This window comes from Mesoplodon densirostris, chromosome 19 (assembly GCF_025265405.1).
Source record: "Mesoplodon densirostris isolate mMesDen1 chromosome 19, mMesDen1 primary haplotype, whole genome shotgun sequence".
NCBI classification, from domain to species: Eukaryota; Metazoa; Chordata; class Mammalia; order Artiodactyla; family Ziphiidae; genus Mesoplodon; species Mesoplodon densirostris.
Genome location: NC_082679.1, coordinates 48,618,158 through 48,634,093, shown reverse-complemented (window position 1 = coordinate 48,634,093; position 15,936 = coordinate 48,618,158). Strand labels below are relative to the sequence as shown.

Here is a 15,936-nt window from a genome sequence, read left to right as displayed (position 1 = left end):
AACTGCACTTCCCGGCGTCCCTGGGGGCGGGAGCTTCGGCTACGGGGGCCGGCGAGGGACGCGTGGGGGGTGGGTGGCTCTGCTTCATGTGGCATGGGTCAGCTGGGGCTGGGCTGCTGCTGCGGTGGCTGTGGGCGCGTGGCTGCGTGGGGCCGGCCTTGCAGTGGGGAGAGCGGGTAGCGGGCGGCGGCGCCCAGGCCTGCAGTTCCACGCCCTCCCCCCCACGAATGGCCTCGAGGGCCCGGCGCGCCGGCGCTCCTACTGGCGCTACGTGCGACGTCTGGTGCAGGGAGCGCTGGAGCCGCCGTACCCGCGCGTGTGCCAGGTCGGGGACCCGGCGCTGCGGGCCGTGGCGGCCCCGGTAGAGCCGGCACAGCTGGCGGGACCCGAGCTGCAGCGGCTGGTGCAGGTGATGCGGCGGCGCCACTGCGTCGGCTTGAGTGCGCCGCAGCTCGGAGTGCCGCTGCAGGGGCTGGGGGTCGAGTTTCTCGAGGCGCTCTTCCGCGCATGCGCGCCGCGCGTGCGCGTGCCCGAGGCCCGTCAGATACAAACCTTCCCCCTGCGCGTGTTCGTGAACCCCAGCCCGCGTGTGCTGGACAGCCGCCTGGTCACCTTCCCCGAGGGCTGCGAGAGCATCAGCGGCTTCCTGGCCTGCGTGCCCGGCTTCCAGGCGGTGCAGATCTCAGGTGCGGGGAGGTGGGGTCCCTGGGGCGGATGGGTAAATGCGTGCTCCCCTTTAACCTGCGGAGGCGGCGGCCTCGGATCTCACGAAACGGTTTCCGCAAAGTTCAAGTTAAAGCGTAGACATGTTGATGGCTGATCAGCGGAGCCTACCTACCCACGAGCAGACCCTGGAGTGGACAAAATTCAGGACTGAGGGAATGGGACGGGGCAGGAGGCGCCTGTGAGAGCAGAGCCAGCTCAAGTGGGGCACAGGGTTGAGGGGTTGGGGGTTTGGGAGGGTGGCCTGGTTCCCCTGTTAGCTCACACCACATCCTCTGCCCTGTCACTCACCTTCTGTCTGTCTCTCTGTCTCACACACACACACACACTCTTACAACCTTTTCTGTCACACACACACAACCTTGTGTCTGTTTTCACACACACACACACTCTTCTGCGCCAATTAGATCTGTCATGTGGAATGGGAGAAGTAGAACCCAGCTTTGCCTAACCCAAAGTGATAAGCCATTACCTGTCATACCACAGGATGTTTTGCAGAGTGTGAGTCTTTGCTGGGGTTGGGATGATTGTTCCTCTTGAGCAAGTCACTTGGGAAGATCATTTCTCATTTCAGCCCCATAGCGAACCCAGCAACCTACTCATCAGAGTTGGGAACCAGGCTGAATACTTGGTAAGAGGCAGAGTTCAGACTTCTTTTCTAGGAAGCATAGGGGCTGCTGTCTGCATTCCCTTCTGATATTGCCTCTTGTAAATAGGAACAGCCAGGGGCAAGGAGAGGCTAAGTAGGTTGAGAATGATGCAGTTCAGCATGTCCGCACCCAGGCTGTCCCTTCCTTTGCAGGGATGGACCCCGGAAGAGAGCAGGTGGTGTGGCAGGCCAGTGGGTGGGCAGCCCGCATCATCCAGCATGAGATGGACCACTTGCAGGGCTGCCTGTTCATTGACAAAATGGACAGCAAGACATTTACAAACATCCACTGGATGGAGGTGAATGACTAAAGCTTTCCTGCTGCATCTGAGGACCCTGAAAACCAAGACACAAACATTTCGGCTTTAAGCTGGGCATGTCTTACCTGGCATCGACTTGGTATTGGTTCTGCTCCGACAGAAAACAATGGCCTGTCAAAGCGTGCCTTCCTGAGTTGGAGGAAGATGTTAATGTTTGCCCTGAAATGAGCTATGGACAATGTATTGCCTTCAACTTGAGAAGAAAAATAACTCCCCTGAAGGAGTGGACATTTCCTGGCAATTTTGTATGGAGATAAAGACGGGGCAGGGACAAGTAAATAGCCACTCTCAGTAGACATGATTTCAGAAGAGCTGTATCATCTGTTCCCAAAGCCAAGATTAGATAATAATGTAGTCCCAAAACACCTGAAAGCTGTGTTTAAAAATGCGGATTAAGGCTGTGGTTGATCGTCTTCACCAAGTTCTTATGTTTACAAAGGGCTCAAGTGTGTTACCTGCATAGTCTCCATTTGTTTTGGATACCAGTTTGCCTGTGGAAGTAAAACACAGGACAGAATGTCCCCAGTTCAATGACAACATTAACGTAACTGAGTATTCATACATTTTAACAGGATCAGATACAGTTTAGGTCTCCAGCTTTTGCTTTCCACCTTTAACAGACCTGGGGAAGACTTTTCTGCTGAGATCTCTTAGGCAGCTGGTACTTGGCTCATTCTTTGGATGGAGGCCATGGAGCAGGGCTGGGGGAGGGGTGATATAGGTTTCCCCCACGATCTGAAAGAAGAGTGTTCTGATGAAACCTTTCCTAAGCTGAAATAGCATAAATTGAGGAAGTAGTTACCTTAGGACACATCCTGCTAACAGATGCACAAAATAAATGGAGATAAAGCACAGATTGTCACAGATACAGTTCAAAGCTATGGTGGCTTGATGCTGAGTGCAGCTCCCAGGGAAGGAGCTTGGCGGTGCCACTCTGGCAGCTCTGAGTGCGTGCTGCTTCTGTAATGGCTCACTGCAAAACAAAAGCTGAATGCTGTTTCAGCTTTCACCTTTTTCGTAGAAGTGAAAATCCTCTTCAAATTTCTTTCCATTAGTGAAAACAGGTACTAATATAGGTCTTTCATAAAAGCAAAGCAGTGTAAAGTGAAGTTTCGAAAAGTGGGGGATGCCTGTAGTTGAGAAGGAGCAAAGAGCCTCTTCCTGTCACAACTAGGGCAGAAACAGAAAGCAGAACTTGTGCTTCCTCGTCAGCACACTTATTCTGAAAAAAATAAATTGGCATCATGGTGACCAGTGTTTTAGCTTTAAGATTCTGTCACAGCTTTGTCAAGAGGTTAAGGAACTCATTTCTTTTGATACTAGTCTTACCCTCATTTTTATGTTGAGTTTTGCCATGCAGGTACTCTTACCAAAGTCCTCAAAATCCAAGTACCCACAGAGTAAGAAGTCCAGCAAGTTGTTTAGAGGAAATGTGTTTTAAACAGTAGTTAATTAAATGACCCCAGGAAAGACCCATTTTCCCCCATGGCTTTCTCTGAACAGCCAAGCCTGGGGGCCTGTGAGACCAAGCAAAAGAGAACTGGCTGTCTGTGCATCACACTTCAGAGAGAAACAGGGCCCAGCACTGCCCTGAGGCGAGGACAGAGACTCGGCCATCTGGGAATCTGTAGTGAGCTCTCACGTATACTGAAAACATGTATCCTTAGGAAAATTAGAATTCAGTGAGCCTCCTTTCTATTGGACAGTGTTCAGAAGCTCCTGCAGGATGGCATCAAAACATTCTGAAGATTCCTTACAGGCTCTGCAGTTAACAGTCCTTAGTAATGCCTTTGTAATGCAGATCAGTAGTATTTGCCTGAAGCTTCCTGAATCAAGGCCTAAAAGTAAATCATGGCCCAGGGTGGACTGTGGAGAAAGCCTGAGACTACGCTGCTGACAATATATGAAATTTACTGTTGTAACCAAATCCACATACAAGGAAGGATTTGATCAACTAGTCCAAGACACTACAACCCAAAGACAACAAATTCTTGCATTTACAAGAAAGAAAATCTCTCCCACCTTGGCCAGATATATCAGCTGCAAAACCATACAGATCAGCACCTTGAGCTAATAAAAGTTTTAGAAGTCAACTTCCACAGCGAAAATCAATGTAGGCAGAAGGTTTAGAACAGAATTCCCAGGTAGGGAGGAAGTGAATTTCAGAGCAAGCGCTTAGGGAAGGAAATTCCTCTGTACGTATTAGCCACATTGAGCATAGCCACCGTGCCAGCCTCAGTAGTGAACAGAACATTCACTTGCCCTGTTACTGGTGGTAGAGAGAGAAATGGAAAGGCAGGGCAGATGTGAAAGCTGTGACTAGAGCCGTGAGGATGAACCACAGCAGTCCTACAGTTTCTGCTAACCCCTGTGACTTGCCAAGGTGTTCAAGCAGTAGAAATAAGGAAGCAGGTTAAGAAAAAAAAAAAAAAAAAAAAAGGCAAGAGCCTTCTGATTTAAGTAAAGGTAACCAGATACAACTAACTAAAATGAAGCAGTACAGGAGGGGGTGATTTATAGACCAGCAATTGGTGGCTGAAGGCACATAACTAATCAAGAATATAGGGGAGCTCCTGAGTCAACGACAAAGATCCCAGCCACAGTGACATCTGGAGGTCAGGCCTGCTGATCCAGCAGCACAGGAGAGGAACACTGGGCCTAAGCCTTCAAGGAACCAAGCAAAAGTTGGCTCAATTCAGCAGATGCTCCTAACCAGATCAAAGAAACACCACAGTGCAAAGCTAACAAGATCAACAGGGGCCACAAAATCAGCTCTGGACCATTCTGGTTGAAGATACAGAGGAAGAATGCTAGGTTTTGGAGCGGGAGGAGAGCTACAGCAACCGGATGCCAGGCTGCTTCTGCTGCCCCTCAGACAGCACCTCCAGGGCTGCTAGCTCTGGAGCCTTGGCTATCTCACTATCCAGAGCCACAGATTCAAATGGCCACAGGGGCTGGACAGGAAATGCAAAGGAGTGAGGCAGTCCAGGTGGGGACGCGTGAGCTGGAGACCACAGTCCTGCTACGAACAAGGCAGGCCCTGCTCAGCTGCAGCTGATAGGCTGCCTCATGGGGATTCAGGTCCAGCGTTCCCTAAACTACTGTTTCAGAAACCAGAGATCTAAATTTTTATGTCAACTTGACTTTAAATGTTGGCAGCAGACCAAACCAAAGCACAACTGCTGGCCACGTCTGGCCCACAGGCTTCCCAGTTTGCAGCCCCTGATCTGGAGGCTGACCAACAAGAATCGCCCAAGTCCCTTAAACACCCCCACCGCACTTCTGAGGCCTTGGGGGAAGAAAGGTCTCGTGAACCTGACTGGAGAACAGGCCCGGGAACTGCAGCAGCTGGTGACGTTCCTGTTTACTTGGCACTCCACTGAAAAGAAGAGAGCAGATCTTTCTAGTAGAAGCAAGTGTGGCCTTCAAAGAGCCCCAGACAAGAGTCAAAGATGAGATCACTCAGGTGGCTCAAGAAAGGAAAAGGATTTATTAGCCCATTTCTAGGACAGGGACCCGGGGGCAGTGGCCGGGTTCAGTGTTCTCACATTCAGAGGGAAGAAAAGGCAGCAGGGAAACCCGCCTGACTGCCTTCACTCGTTCTCATCTATACAGCTTTGTGCTCGCAAAAACCATCCTCTTCTCCTGCAGGGAGGACACAGGGCCCGGAGGGAGAGAATGGCTTGGCTTTACTCTTGGCCTTTACAGACAGAGCCTGGGCTGGGGACCCAGGGCATCAGCCATTCTGTTCACACGGAGCAAAACTTGGGTCTGGAAGGGATAGGCAGCGGGGCTCTGGCCAGCCATTCTGAAGGTCTGCTGCACCGAGTCCGAAGCACGGGCTGCTTCCGCTCCTTGACGCTTCAGGCAGATCTTAACTTTATTTATAAACAAGACGAAAATCCAAGCAGCATTAATTTAGGGGAACAAAAAATGGTTTAAAAAAAAAACCATGGAGGAGCAGGACAAGGAGGTGGTGAGCATCCAGAATAGGAGGAGGATGAAGCAGGAAGAGCCAGAATTCCACTGGGTGCCGAATGTGCTTCTGCGTCTCCGCAGCCGGGGAGGCCCTTCCTTCCTGCTCCCCCAGCTGATGGCCAGACAGCAGAGGGGATGCTGTAGTGACTTTAGGACAAGCCCTGGAGCCCTGTCTGGCCACTGCCATGGGGAGTACCATGGATTGACCCCAATCAACTCCCACCTTCACCATCACGCATGTGAAGAAGGTTTTTAACTCTCCTGTCCAAAGTCCTCTGAGAATTTCTTCACTTTCAGGAGGTCATCTGCATTCACGGTGGGCCGAGTGGTGGCCAAAGACCGGAGCATGTCCGACTGCAAAGACAAGTGCTTGTGGGTGAGGGAGGCTGGGCTCCAGGGCCTCAGCCTGCCTTAGCCTCAGCCCCATGCAGTCCAGGGTGGGAAGAGCCCTGCCGCCAAGGTCACGCCCCAGCCCCTAATGCAGAACTCCCGTTGCCTGGCTTCTGCCTGAAGGCCTCCTGGGGCAGGGACGCTCCCCTCCTGAGGCAGCTCATGTCATTTCCAGACGGCCTACTTCCGGTTGAGAGAATCTAAGTTCCCATTATCTCTTAACTCATGTGAGAAGATCTTTTCCAACTGCATGCCCACCACACCAGGCCCAATGGCAAACACTTGCCTCACAGAACTGGCAAGACCACGATAAGGAGAGGCCAAGAACAGTCAGATGAAAGGCTGCCTATGCAACTGCACCAAATCAAACCGTGCTGACAGACATTTACTGGTTCCTTCTGTGTACACAACAAGCTCTGTGTAGTCCTCTCTCCCAGCTGGCCACTTACCATGCAAACCACAGGCTCTAAGAGTTTGTCACCGGGGACATCCATCCAAGTCATCTCCATGGCCCCTGGGTCCCCTGGTGAGCATGGGGTCAGGAGGTCGTCAATCATAATGCTAGGGTTGGTGCGGGAAGGGCCACAGACCTGAAACCAAACAGGAGTTTGACTGGCTGGAGGGGTTGCCCCTTGGCGTTTGGGGAAGGGGCAGGACGTCTCAGGTTTCTGAGTCCTGAGCAGAAGGTAATAGAATGGTATGAACAAATGCCTGGGTTTCTAGATCATCAGTCTGATCTGACTGATGGGCTCCTTCAAACCCTTGGGCTGGGCAGTCACTGTGGCTCCAAGTCTGATTTCAGAGGTTCGTGATCAGCATGCTATTCTAGCTACTACTCTCTGGAATCTCAATCTGTGGCCCAAATACCTAGAAAGCTTCCTCTTCCTCATCAGCTCCATCAAATCTCACCACAAGTGCAGTGACATCAAAATGTTTTTCCAACCGAAGGCTGCGTGCTCCATTGGCAACATCTCCCCAAATATCCCCAAGGCTCAATCCCTCCCGTCCTTCAACTCTTGACTTAGTGTCACCCAGTATGGCATATCCTTTAAAAGTGAAACCTACCCACACCCCCTCCAAACCTCAGAAACACCAGACCTCCCTCCCCGGCTCTGTCTTCCCCTCATTACCCTCTAAGAAATGAGTTTTTATTTTGTTTGTTGTCTTGTCTCCCCCACTAAAAATGAGGCTCCTGTAGGGCAGGGATTTTTGTCTGCTGTGGTCACAGGTGTCTCCCCAACACCTAGAACAGTGCCAGGCACACAGTAGGACCCTCGGCGACACCTGACAAACATCTGCTGCGTGAGTGGAGTTCCTCTTCATGGTGTGTGATTTTGTACCCACTGCTTTCAGACATGCAGCAGGGTCTACCACGCGCATCAGCACAGTGCTGACTGCAGGGGTGGCAGAGGTGACAGTCACGGTGCCCTGTCCTCGAGCATCACACAATCTGAGATGGTCGCCCTCCAGCCAGAACTGCAGGGGAGGTGGAAGCAGGTGCAACCCCAGACTCTGGAGTCAGAGAGCTCACCATGCACTGACCCTTGGCTCCCCAGGAGACCCAAAATGTGTCACCCAAGCAGCCAGAAAGCCAATATCCCCTTTCCTGTGACACTTTCTAAGCAATTCCTTGCTGGCCCACTCACCTTTCTGAAGTGTGTTGCTGACTGTACTTTCCTCACGGGCTGCATGAGGGAATCCCGCACGATGATGCTGATGTCTGCGCCCGAGTAGCCTTCCGTCTTCCGGGCCAGCTCGTGGATGTTGGCTTCTGTGAGGTTGTGAGGAGTGCTCCCCAGATGCAACCGGAACATCTGGGCACGGGCAGCCTCCTCCGGCAATGGGATATAAATTCGCTTTTCAAACCTAGAGAGACAAGCACATGGCAGGACTTGAGAGCGGATGGCGGGATGGTCTCAATGGAGAGGCTCGGGGGGCCCTCCAGAAGCCGGCTTCACTAAGGGCTCTGCAGACACGGAGAAGCCGCCAGAGAAACGGGGTCAGGCTGCACCCCCTGCTGCCAGCAGCAGGTTGACCACGGCTGGAGACAGATCTCGGCCCCTGGCTCCTACTGGGGAAGACTCACCTCCTTCTAATGGCTGAATCCAAAACCCACGGGATGTTTGTGGCACCAAGTACCAGAGTCCCATCATTGTTATTCCCCACCCCTGTGGAGAAAGGGAAACACAGACGCCAACTCAACACCTGCAACGATCAGTCAGAACCTGTGGGAAGGACCTCAGGGACTTTGCGTCCTGAACTGGAGCTGTCCCTGTGACACCACCATCAGGGACCCGGCTGGCTTTACTTGGGTGAAGAGCCCTACAGCCCTGCCTGCCTTGGGAGGGGCGGAGAGGTGGCCGGCCAAGGCCGCAGTAACCTCTCCTCAATGAGAAGGAGCTAAGAATTGCTTCTCTGATATCCCCTCCACCGAAAGGACAGTCAGATCCAGCCACAGCTAAATAATGACGCCCTAGGCTGGCTTTAGCGGGGGACGACAACCAGGGAGGGGACCCGGGACTGGCACACACCCTGCATCTGGACCAGGAACTCTGTTTTGATCCTTCGGGCGGCCTCACTCTCATTTTCGTTGCGGGATCCGCAGAGCGAATCCACCTCGTCAATGAAGATGATGGAGGGCTTGTGCTGCCTGGCCAGCTCAAACAGGTTCTTGACTAGCCTGTGAGGGTGAGACACAGGGTTGGGATCCAGACACCTGCACACATGCCCAGCCAGGGTCCCAGGCACCACCTCTCCTCTCGCCCTTCCCTCGGACAGGCTGAGATGACAGAAAAAATGGTGGTAACAAATCCTCTGGCAGCACTGCACTGAGAGGAAGAGCAAGCCTTGGCAACAACTTCAAATCCTGGCAGCCCCGTTCATTAGCTCTGGTCTGAGGACAAGTCACTTCCCTTCCTCTCCGCCTCAGTTTGATCGTCTGCAAAATGGGAGCCGGTGTGGGGAATAAGTTAACTGTATAAAGTCCCCAACAGAGAACACTCAGCTGAAACCCAGTTACTGTGAGTGCCTTTCCCTTCCCTTCATGAGGACTCATGGCCCCCAAGTTCCCTTCCAGTCTCTGTTGGCTCTGTCAGGACCGTGTCCCACCTGAGGAGCTAGCAAGATACCCCTCTTCCAGCTACTCTTCCCGGCCATCCACAGCGGCTCCTCTGGGAGGTGATTCCAAGGGCAGGGAAGTTGGACCACGAGCAGCTGCCAGGGCTGCCAGGAGAGTGGAGCCTGGCGGCTGACTTACTTCTCACTCTCCCCCAACCACTTAGACATCAAGTCTGAGGAGGACACAGAGAAGAAGGTAGAGTTGTTGGCCTCCGTTGCCACTGCTTTGGCCAGGTAGGATTTCCCTGTGCCAGGGGGTCCAAAGAGCAGTATTCCCCGCCAAGGGGTACGCTTGCCTACGAGAAAGAATGAACTGAAGTAAGCTTCTTCCTGATTGGGGAAAGGGAACAGAAAAAAGCAGAGGGGCCTCAGTCATGGTAAACACAGTCAGAAATGAAAAGTTCTACATGACAACTTTGCTCTAGGAGCAAAGGAGCAAAGGGAACTAAATCACCTGCCGAGGGCTGGATCCTAGCCCTGGCTCATGACCCCCAGGACCTGGCAAAGTGACAATGGCTGGCACTGGTTCCTGACCCTGCCTACCACTGAGATGGTTGAGTCAAGGTTCTAGCCACAAAAGTGTTTCTGACACTGGAGAGAAGCCAAGGAGCAGATGACCGTGATGAGCAGGCCCTGGGCCCTTGCCTGCTAAGGGCAAAAGGGAGCCGAGTCACCATCTGCCACCTGGACACCTTCATAATGGGGGCCCTCAGCTGGTGGCCTCAGAAGCCTGAGTTTTCTTTTTTTTTTTTTTTGGCCATGCCACACGGCTTGCAGGATGTTAGTTCCCTGACCAGGGACTAACCTGAGACCACAGCAGTGACAGCGCAGAGTCCTAACCACTGGACCGCCAGGGAATTCCCAGAAGCCTGATATTTTTGCATCTGGGCCTAAAGTGGCTCAACTCTTACCTGTGAACAAGTGTGGGAATTTAATTGGCAAAATGACAGCTTCTTTGAGGGCCTCCTTGGCCCCCTCCAGCCCGGCCACGTCATTCCACCGAATGTTGGGCTTCTCCATCACGACAGCACCTGCAAGATGAGGGCAGAGCCTTTGACCTAGAGCCTAACTCACCAGGGGGTCCTTGCCACATCCCCCTCCCGTCACTACAGGCCTCAAGCCTCTTACCCATCAGCTGTTCTTGCAGTTTCTTTTTCTCTGGATTATCCCCTTCACTGTCACTATCGCTGCTGGGAAAGAAAACAGAAGATGACAGGCTGGAGCAAGAGGCAGTTGGCAAGGGGCCTCTCAGAGCAAGGCCAGGCTCTGGCTGCCAGCCTGGTGCTAAAAAGATGCTTTCCCTGCTCAACAGTGGTGAGAGACCCACAGACAGGCACCTCGGAGATGTCGGGGCCACACATCATCAGCACTCCCCTCTGGATCCTCCAGGAAACACTCTCATAACCCACCCTCGCTCCTTCATCAAGGGCATAAGAATCGCGGCATGTGTCCTCTCTGGAAGGCTGGTGAGGGACCAGTGCTTTGGCTGGACTTCAAGAGCAGCCAGGCAAGCACTTGGAGCTGTTACTGGCCTTTCATAGGGACTCAAAACAGGACAGCAAGTGGCTGTGCCTCCAGGGCCAATCCCTATTTGGACATAAGTAACTTGCCATCCTTAAAACTCCTCCAGCCATCCTGAAGGTGCCTGCCCTCCTGCCCCGACCTCAGTGTGTCTCGTACTCTGGGCAGTCTAAGCACAGCCGTGTCCTCTCCATCCAGGAGCAGGGCCTCCCACTCTGCGGGGGCAGCTGACACACCACCTTCCTCTCTCCTACTCCCCAGCTGGGCACCCTCCCCTCACCTCTAGGACACCACTGGCCTTTGTGCTCAAACCACAGATGGGAGGTGACAGGCTGTAGAGGGAACACTGGCTTTAAAGTCAGAAACAGAGGCCCCGGGTGTGGGTCCAGACTCCATCAAGTACCAGCTCTGTGGCCATCCCTGAACCTCTCTGAGTCTGCTGCCGTATCTGTCAGATGAAAATGAGAATAACAGCAGCTGACATTTATTCGATCCTTACTGCGCTCCAAGCCCTCTTCTCAGGGCCTTACCTGCATCATCTCATTTACTCCTTAGAGCAACACTAGGAGGGAAGTCCCACTACCTTCCTCCTCCTACAGATGAGGAACCTGCAGGCCCAGGAGGGTCATGGCACTTTTCCGAGGTCACACGGCTAGGAAGTGGCAGAGCTGGGCTAGATCCTCAGAGTTTGGCTCCCCACCTTGCCCACAGCTTTTCCATACAGATCCAATGAGATGATGTATTGATAAGTGGAAGTTTCCTGTAAAGTGCCTGACGAAGGCAGCTGCAGGCATTATCACTATTATGAATAGAATTTCCCAAAAGGATGGTGCCAGGAAAGTCCACAGCAGCATCAGCACCAAGACGACGGCGACACAGGAAACAGACACCTGTTCGTGGGGGCTCTGGTCCCCACCAGGTCCTCCGCTCCTCCGTACTCACCCCTTGCTCTCGCTCTGGTTCTCTTTGACTGGCTTCTTGCCATGCTTCTCTTTATTTCGTAAATAATCCTTCAGCTTCTCTGCCCGGTCTAGGTACTGCATGCACTTGGCTCGAATGCTCTCCTTGGCCTTGTCGCTGTGTGCCTCATCTGCAAAGAGGAACCACATAGGGGCCCCTGCGAGCCCCCGTGTGCCCGCCCTCCTCTCGCAGGGGCTCTGCAGCTGGGGAGGACCCCACGTGGGACTCACACTTGATAGCGTGCAGGAAATACTCCACGGCATGCTGGTAGAGCCGGAGGGCCTCCTCGTAGTTCTTGGCTTTATCCTCTTCTGTGGCTTTTGTCACCAGATCAATGGCTTTCTGGAAAGGCAAAACATATAATCCAGTGCTTCCCAAGAGATCCAGAAAGCCCCTGGGTTCCAGGCAGCAGGAATACACCGATAAGAGATATTGCCAGGCCCGGGAATCTGTCAGTCACAGACCTTTATGTTGGCCTACTTGTCCAACATCAACTAGAAAGGCCCTGAAAGGAAGCTTTAAAAGACAGCCGTTACTCTTCACAATACACTCATACAGTTAAAAGCAACCTCCTTCTCAGTCAAGCAGAAGCCTGATCATATATCTCAGGTTAGGGCTCAAAGGGAGAGTTCACTTTCTATTTCACAGCTTCAGGGGAAAGAGAAATAGACCTGGACTGAGAGCATGCAACAGGGCAAACCCCAGAACCAACTGATTGCTGTGTGGTTCAGCATGGAGGCCGGAAACCACCCTTGACCTCATGGGCCAGAGAGGAGCCAGCCAGCTAGGAAAGTCCTCCATCGACCCAAGAGTTTTATGAGATGGACCTAAAGGGATCTCTGCTTCTTTCTACTGGCCCAACTCACTTCTCTAGGTTGAAAAGAGAAGGTAGTTTCCCTAAAGTTGAGACCTAGGGAAGGGATGCTTAGACGTGTGATTCAATACACCAGTAGATCCAGGAGGAAAAGTGTGTGCTTACTCCAGAGGCATATATGAGCTGCCAGTGGAGGGGAGCGATCCTCTGGAACCTCCTAAGAACTCTGTGAGAGTCTTTGTAAACCTCTTAAACCCCGTAGGCCTGTACTCTGCCCTGAACTTAAAGCATGCTGGATCTTTCAGGCAGCTGCCCCACGACTACATATCCAGTTTTATTTATTTATTTATTTATTTATTTTTGCGGTACGTGGGCCTCTCACTGTTGTGGCCTCTCCCGTTGCAGAGCACAGGCTCCGGACGCTCAGGCTCAGTGGCCACGGCTCACGGGCCCAGCCACTCCGCGGCATGTGGGATCCTCCCGGACCGGGGCACGAACCCGTGTCCCCTGCATCGGCAGGCGGACTCTCAACCACTGCGCCACCAGGGAAGCCCCATATCCAGTTTTAGAAACCACAGCTTTACCAACCCCGGAAGCACTACCAGAATTATCCTCTGCAGGCTGATACAGCACTAGACACCAGGCAGGCAGAACCCACTGTATACATACAGTTCCGTCCACAGTGAACAATAAGCCTCCTGACCAGCTCTTGGCAGGGCCTGGGCATCTGTGCAGCCCTTTCTCATCTGAAAATAAGAAGTCTCAGAAAGACACAGGGAGTGCTACAGAACAAACAGACTGGGATAGATTAGGCCAGGCTGATGTTAAACAAACTCACCAGGTTGAAGAGAGAGGAAAGGTGAGTGTTGGCTACTGTTTTCAAGCTTCAGCTCCCTACAATATTTACAAATAGATAATGGCTAGGCACTCTGAACCTTCCTGCATAATTAGTTTAACCACAGCTTCACGTGTCTACTCTCCTCCACAAGGCCCTTCCTCCAGATAGACATGAAAGGGGTGCTCCTATCATCAGTGGCTTCTAGTTTCCAGAACACACAGCCCCAGTTCCTTGGAATTTTCCACTCTATACACTTTGCTTGGGTCTGTCCTTTTGAAAGGGGGGTTCAGAACGATACTCTACGTATGCTCTGCCTCTCACATGGCAAGGCAGGCCCATCCCCTCCCTCCTTCTAGATACTCTATGAATTAATGCACCTCAGAGTACATTCGGTTGTTCTGGCAACCATAAATAGTTTTTCACATACAAGAGGACTGAGTTGCAACTTGGAGACGAACAGTTTTGCATAACAGGATGGAAAGGTGACAAATAAAACTACCAGCCCTGCTGAATCTCTAGTAACAGGTGTGCCAAAGGATGAGGATGAAAGAAAAGGGTAACAAAGATGTGTTAACAGAGGAGGTGGCAAACTTTCTGTAAAGGACCAGAATGTAAATATTTTAGACTTTCCTGCCATACAATCTCTGTTGCAACTACTCAACTCTGTCTCTGTAGCTCCAAAGCAGCCACAGACAATATGTAAACGAATGAGCAGAGATGTGTTCCAATAAAACTTTATTTATAGATACTGAAATTTGAATTTCATGATTTTCACATATCATGAAATATCCCTTTTTTCAGACACTTAAAAACGTAAAAACCGGGCTTCCCTGGTGGCGCAGTGGCTGGGAGTCCGCCTGCCGATGCAGGGGACGCAGGTTCGTGCCCCGGTCCGGGAGGATCCCGCATGCCGCGGAGTGGCTGGGTCCGTGAGCCATGGCCGCTGAGCCTGTGCATCCAGAGCCTGTGCTCCGCAGCGGGAGAGGCCATAGCAGTGAGAGGCCCACGTACCGCAAAACAAAAAAAAACAAAACAAAAAAACCCCGTAAAAACCTAGGACACGATGTTAAGTGAAAGAAGCCAGTCACACTGGACCACATATTATAATTCCATTTATATGAAATGCCCGGAATACGGAAATGTATAGGGACAGAGAGTAGATTAGTGTTTGCCTAGGGTTAGGGGGAATAGAGGGACCAGGAGGGGGGATGTGTGCTAAAGGGGCCAGCGTTTCTTTCTGGGGTGATGAAAGTGTTCTAAAAGTGATTGTGGTGATGGTTGCACAACTATGAATATACTATAAGCACTGAACTGTACACTTTAAATAGGTGAATTGTATGGCATGTGAGTTATATCTTAATAAAGCTGTTCTTCTAAAAAAAGGAAAAAACATTCTTATCTCACAAGCCCAATAAAAACTGGGCAGGTGGGATCTGCAGGCCATGTTTGTCGACCCGTGTGATAACAGCTTCTGCTGGTGGATGGTGGGGCTTGGCTTTGGACTCCAGCAAATTCCTGGCTTAGTACCCCACTGTATTCCACGCCTCTGTTCCTCTCTTTTTGTCCACCTGGAGTAGCCATCCCTCCTCCACCTCCAGGTATCTGCATGCCCCCCCCATCCTTTGACCACCCAGCCAAATGCCTCTTCTTCAATGACCTCTTGCCCAACTCCCCCAAGCACTGTGTCTGTCATCACTTAATAAGCACTTAGTATGTAACCGACACTGTGTTAAGAATGCTTTACCTGACTTACTCAATCTAGAGCCACTATCACAACCACCCTATACAGGGTATTACCCCACTTTACTGACGGAAAACCCGAGATTCCAAGATCAGCTAACGAGCGCCCAAGGTCACATGCTAGTGAGTGGCAGAGCCGAGATTCAAGCTCAGGTCTGAGGCAAAACAGTTTGTTTTCCGGCCCAGCAAATGCCGGCAGCACCTGGAGGATGGGTCAGTCATGCATCCAGGTGGCGCCACCCCAGCACCACCCGACGCGATCTAGGGAATGAATGAAGGGTCTTTGGCCGAGAAGAGGAAATCGGAGACCGTGGAAGGAGCGGGGGTTTGTTCGAAGGGAAGCAGGAGGAGGAGGAGGGGAAGCCAGCGGCCCGACCGCGGGCCCGAGCTTCCCGGGTGTCGCTTGTGAGGCCCGGGTGAGGCTGATCCCCAGGGCAGTCCCGGGGCGCCGGCTACACGTAGCGGCCTCGGGGCTCTGCGCGGCCGAGAGAGCCGGGCGTTCTGGACGGGAGGCGACCCTCGGCTCCGACCGCGAGAAAAGAGAAACGGGCGGAGGCGACGACAGGGCGACGGGGCGGGGGCGCAAGGCCGGGGCTCCGAGGAGGCCGCCCGCCTGCCCGCTCGCAGGCCCCGCTGCGCCTCCTTCGGCCTCCTCAAGCCGGGCCGGGCCGCGCTGCGCCGAGGTACCTGGAGGGTTGACGTTGTCATTTCATCTCCTGGGTCCGCCCCACACCCCACGTAGCTGCTTGCAGCCTCGGTCCGGCCCCGAGAGCCAAGGAGCTGGTTCGGCGCGGGTAGCCCGGCGGGTCGGCGGTGGGCGCGGGCAGGGTGGCCGGTCGCAGGGGAGCGGAGTCCGAGGGCGAGCGAGTAGCGCGGCCCAGAGCGG

At 52.8% G+C, this 15,936-nt stretch overlaps 2 protein-coding genes across 3 annotated transcripts; one reads left to right on the top strand and one right to left on the bottom strand.

Annotated features, from left to right (window-relative positions):
* Positions 1 to 86: 86 nt before the first annotated feature.
* On the top strand, positions 87 to 1,957 carry PDF (peptide deformylase, mitochondrial). Its single transcript, XM_060083172.1, is given in 3 exon segments — positions 87 to 224; positions 227 to 686; positions 1,526 to 1,957. Coding segments are annotated over 3 exon segments (756 nt in total). The 3' UTR covers positions 1,684 to 1,957.
* A 3,206-nt stretch (positions 1,958 to 5,163) lies between these two features.
* On the bottom strand, positions 5,164 to 15,936 carry VPS4A (vacuolar protein sorting 4 homolog A). 2 transcript variants are annotated; one of them, XM_060084549.1, is made up of 11 exons: positions 15,738 to 15,936; positions 11,889 to 12,000; positions 11,641 to 11,788; positions 10,306 to 10,364; positions 10,089 to 10,208; positions 9,317 to 9,473; positions 8,592 to 8,740; positions 8,147 to 8,228; positions 7,707 to 7,926; positions 6,510 to 6,650; positions 5,164 to 6,024 (listed from the first exon to the last, which is right to left on the bottom strand). In XM_060084549.1, exons 1-11 carry the CDS (start codon positions 15,756 to 15,758, stop codon positions 5,923 to 5,925), a joined length of 1,311 nt encoding a protein of 436 aa, XP_059940532.1. In that variant the 5' UTR covers positions 15,759 to 15,936; the 3' UTR covers positions 5,164 to 5,922. The 2 variants fall into 2 exon arrangements, with proteins under 2 accessions (XP_059940532.1, XP_059940531.1); XM_060084548.1 differs by having other exon boundaries at positions 10,306 to 10,367; positions 15,738 to 15,935.

Coding starts and splice junctions, on each gene's coding strand:
- VPS4A (XM_060084548.1), bottom strand. CDS start 15,758: ATGACAACGTCAACCCTCCAG. Junction 11,789..11,888: donor TTTCCTGCACGCTATCAAGT/GTGAGTCCCACG, acceptor TCCTCTTTGCAG/ATGAGGCACACAGCGACAAG. Junction 10,368..11,640: donor AACCAGAGCGAGAGCAAGGG/GTGAGTACGGAG, acceptor TTTCTTTCCCAG/CAGCGATAGTGACAGTGAAG.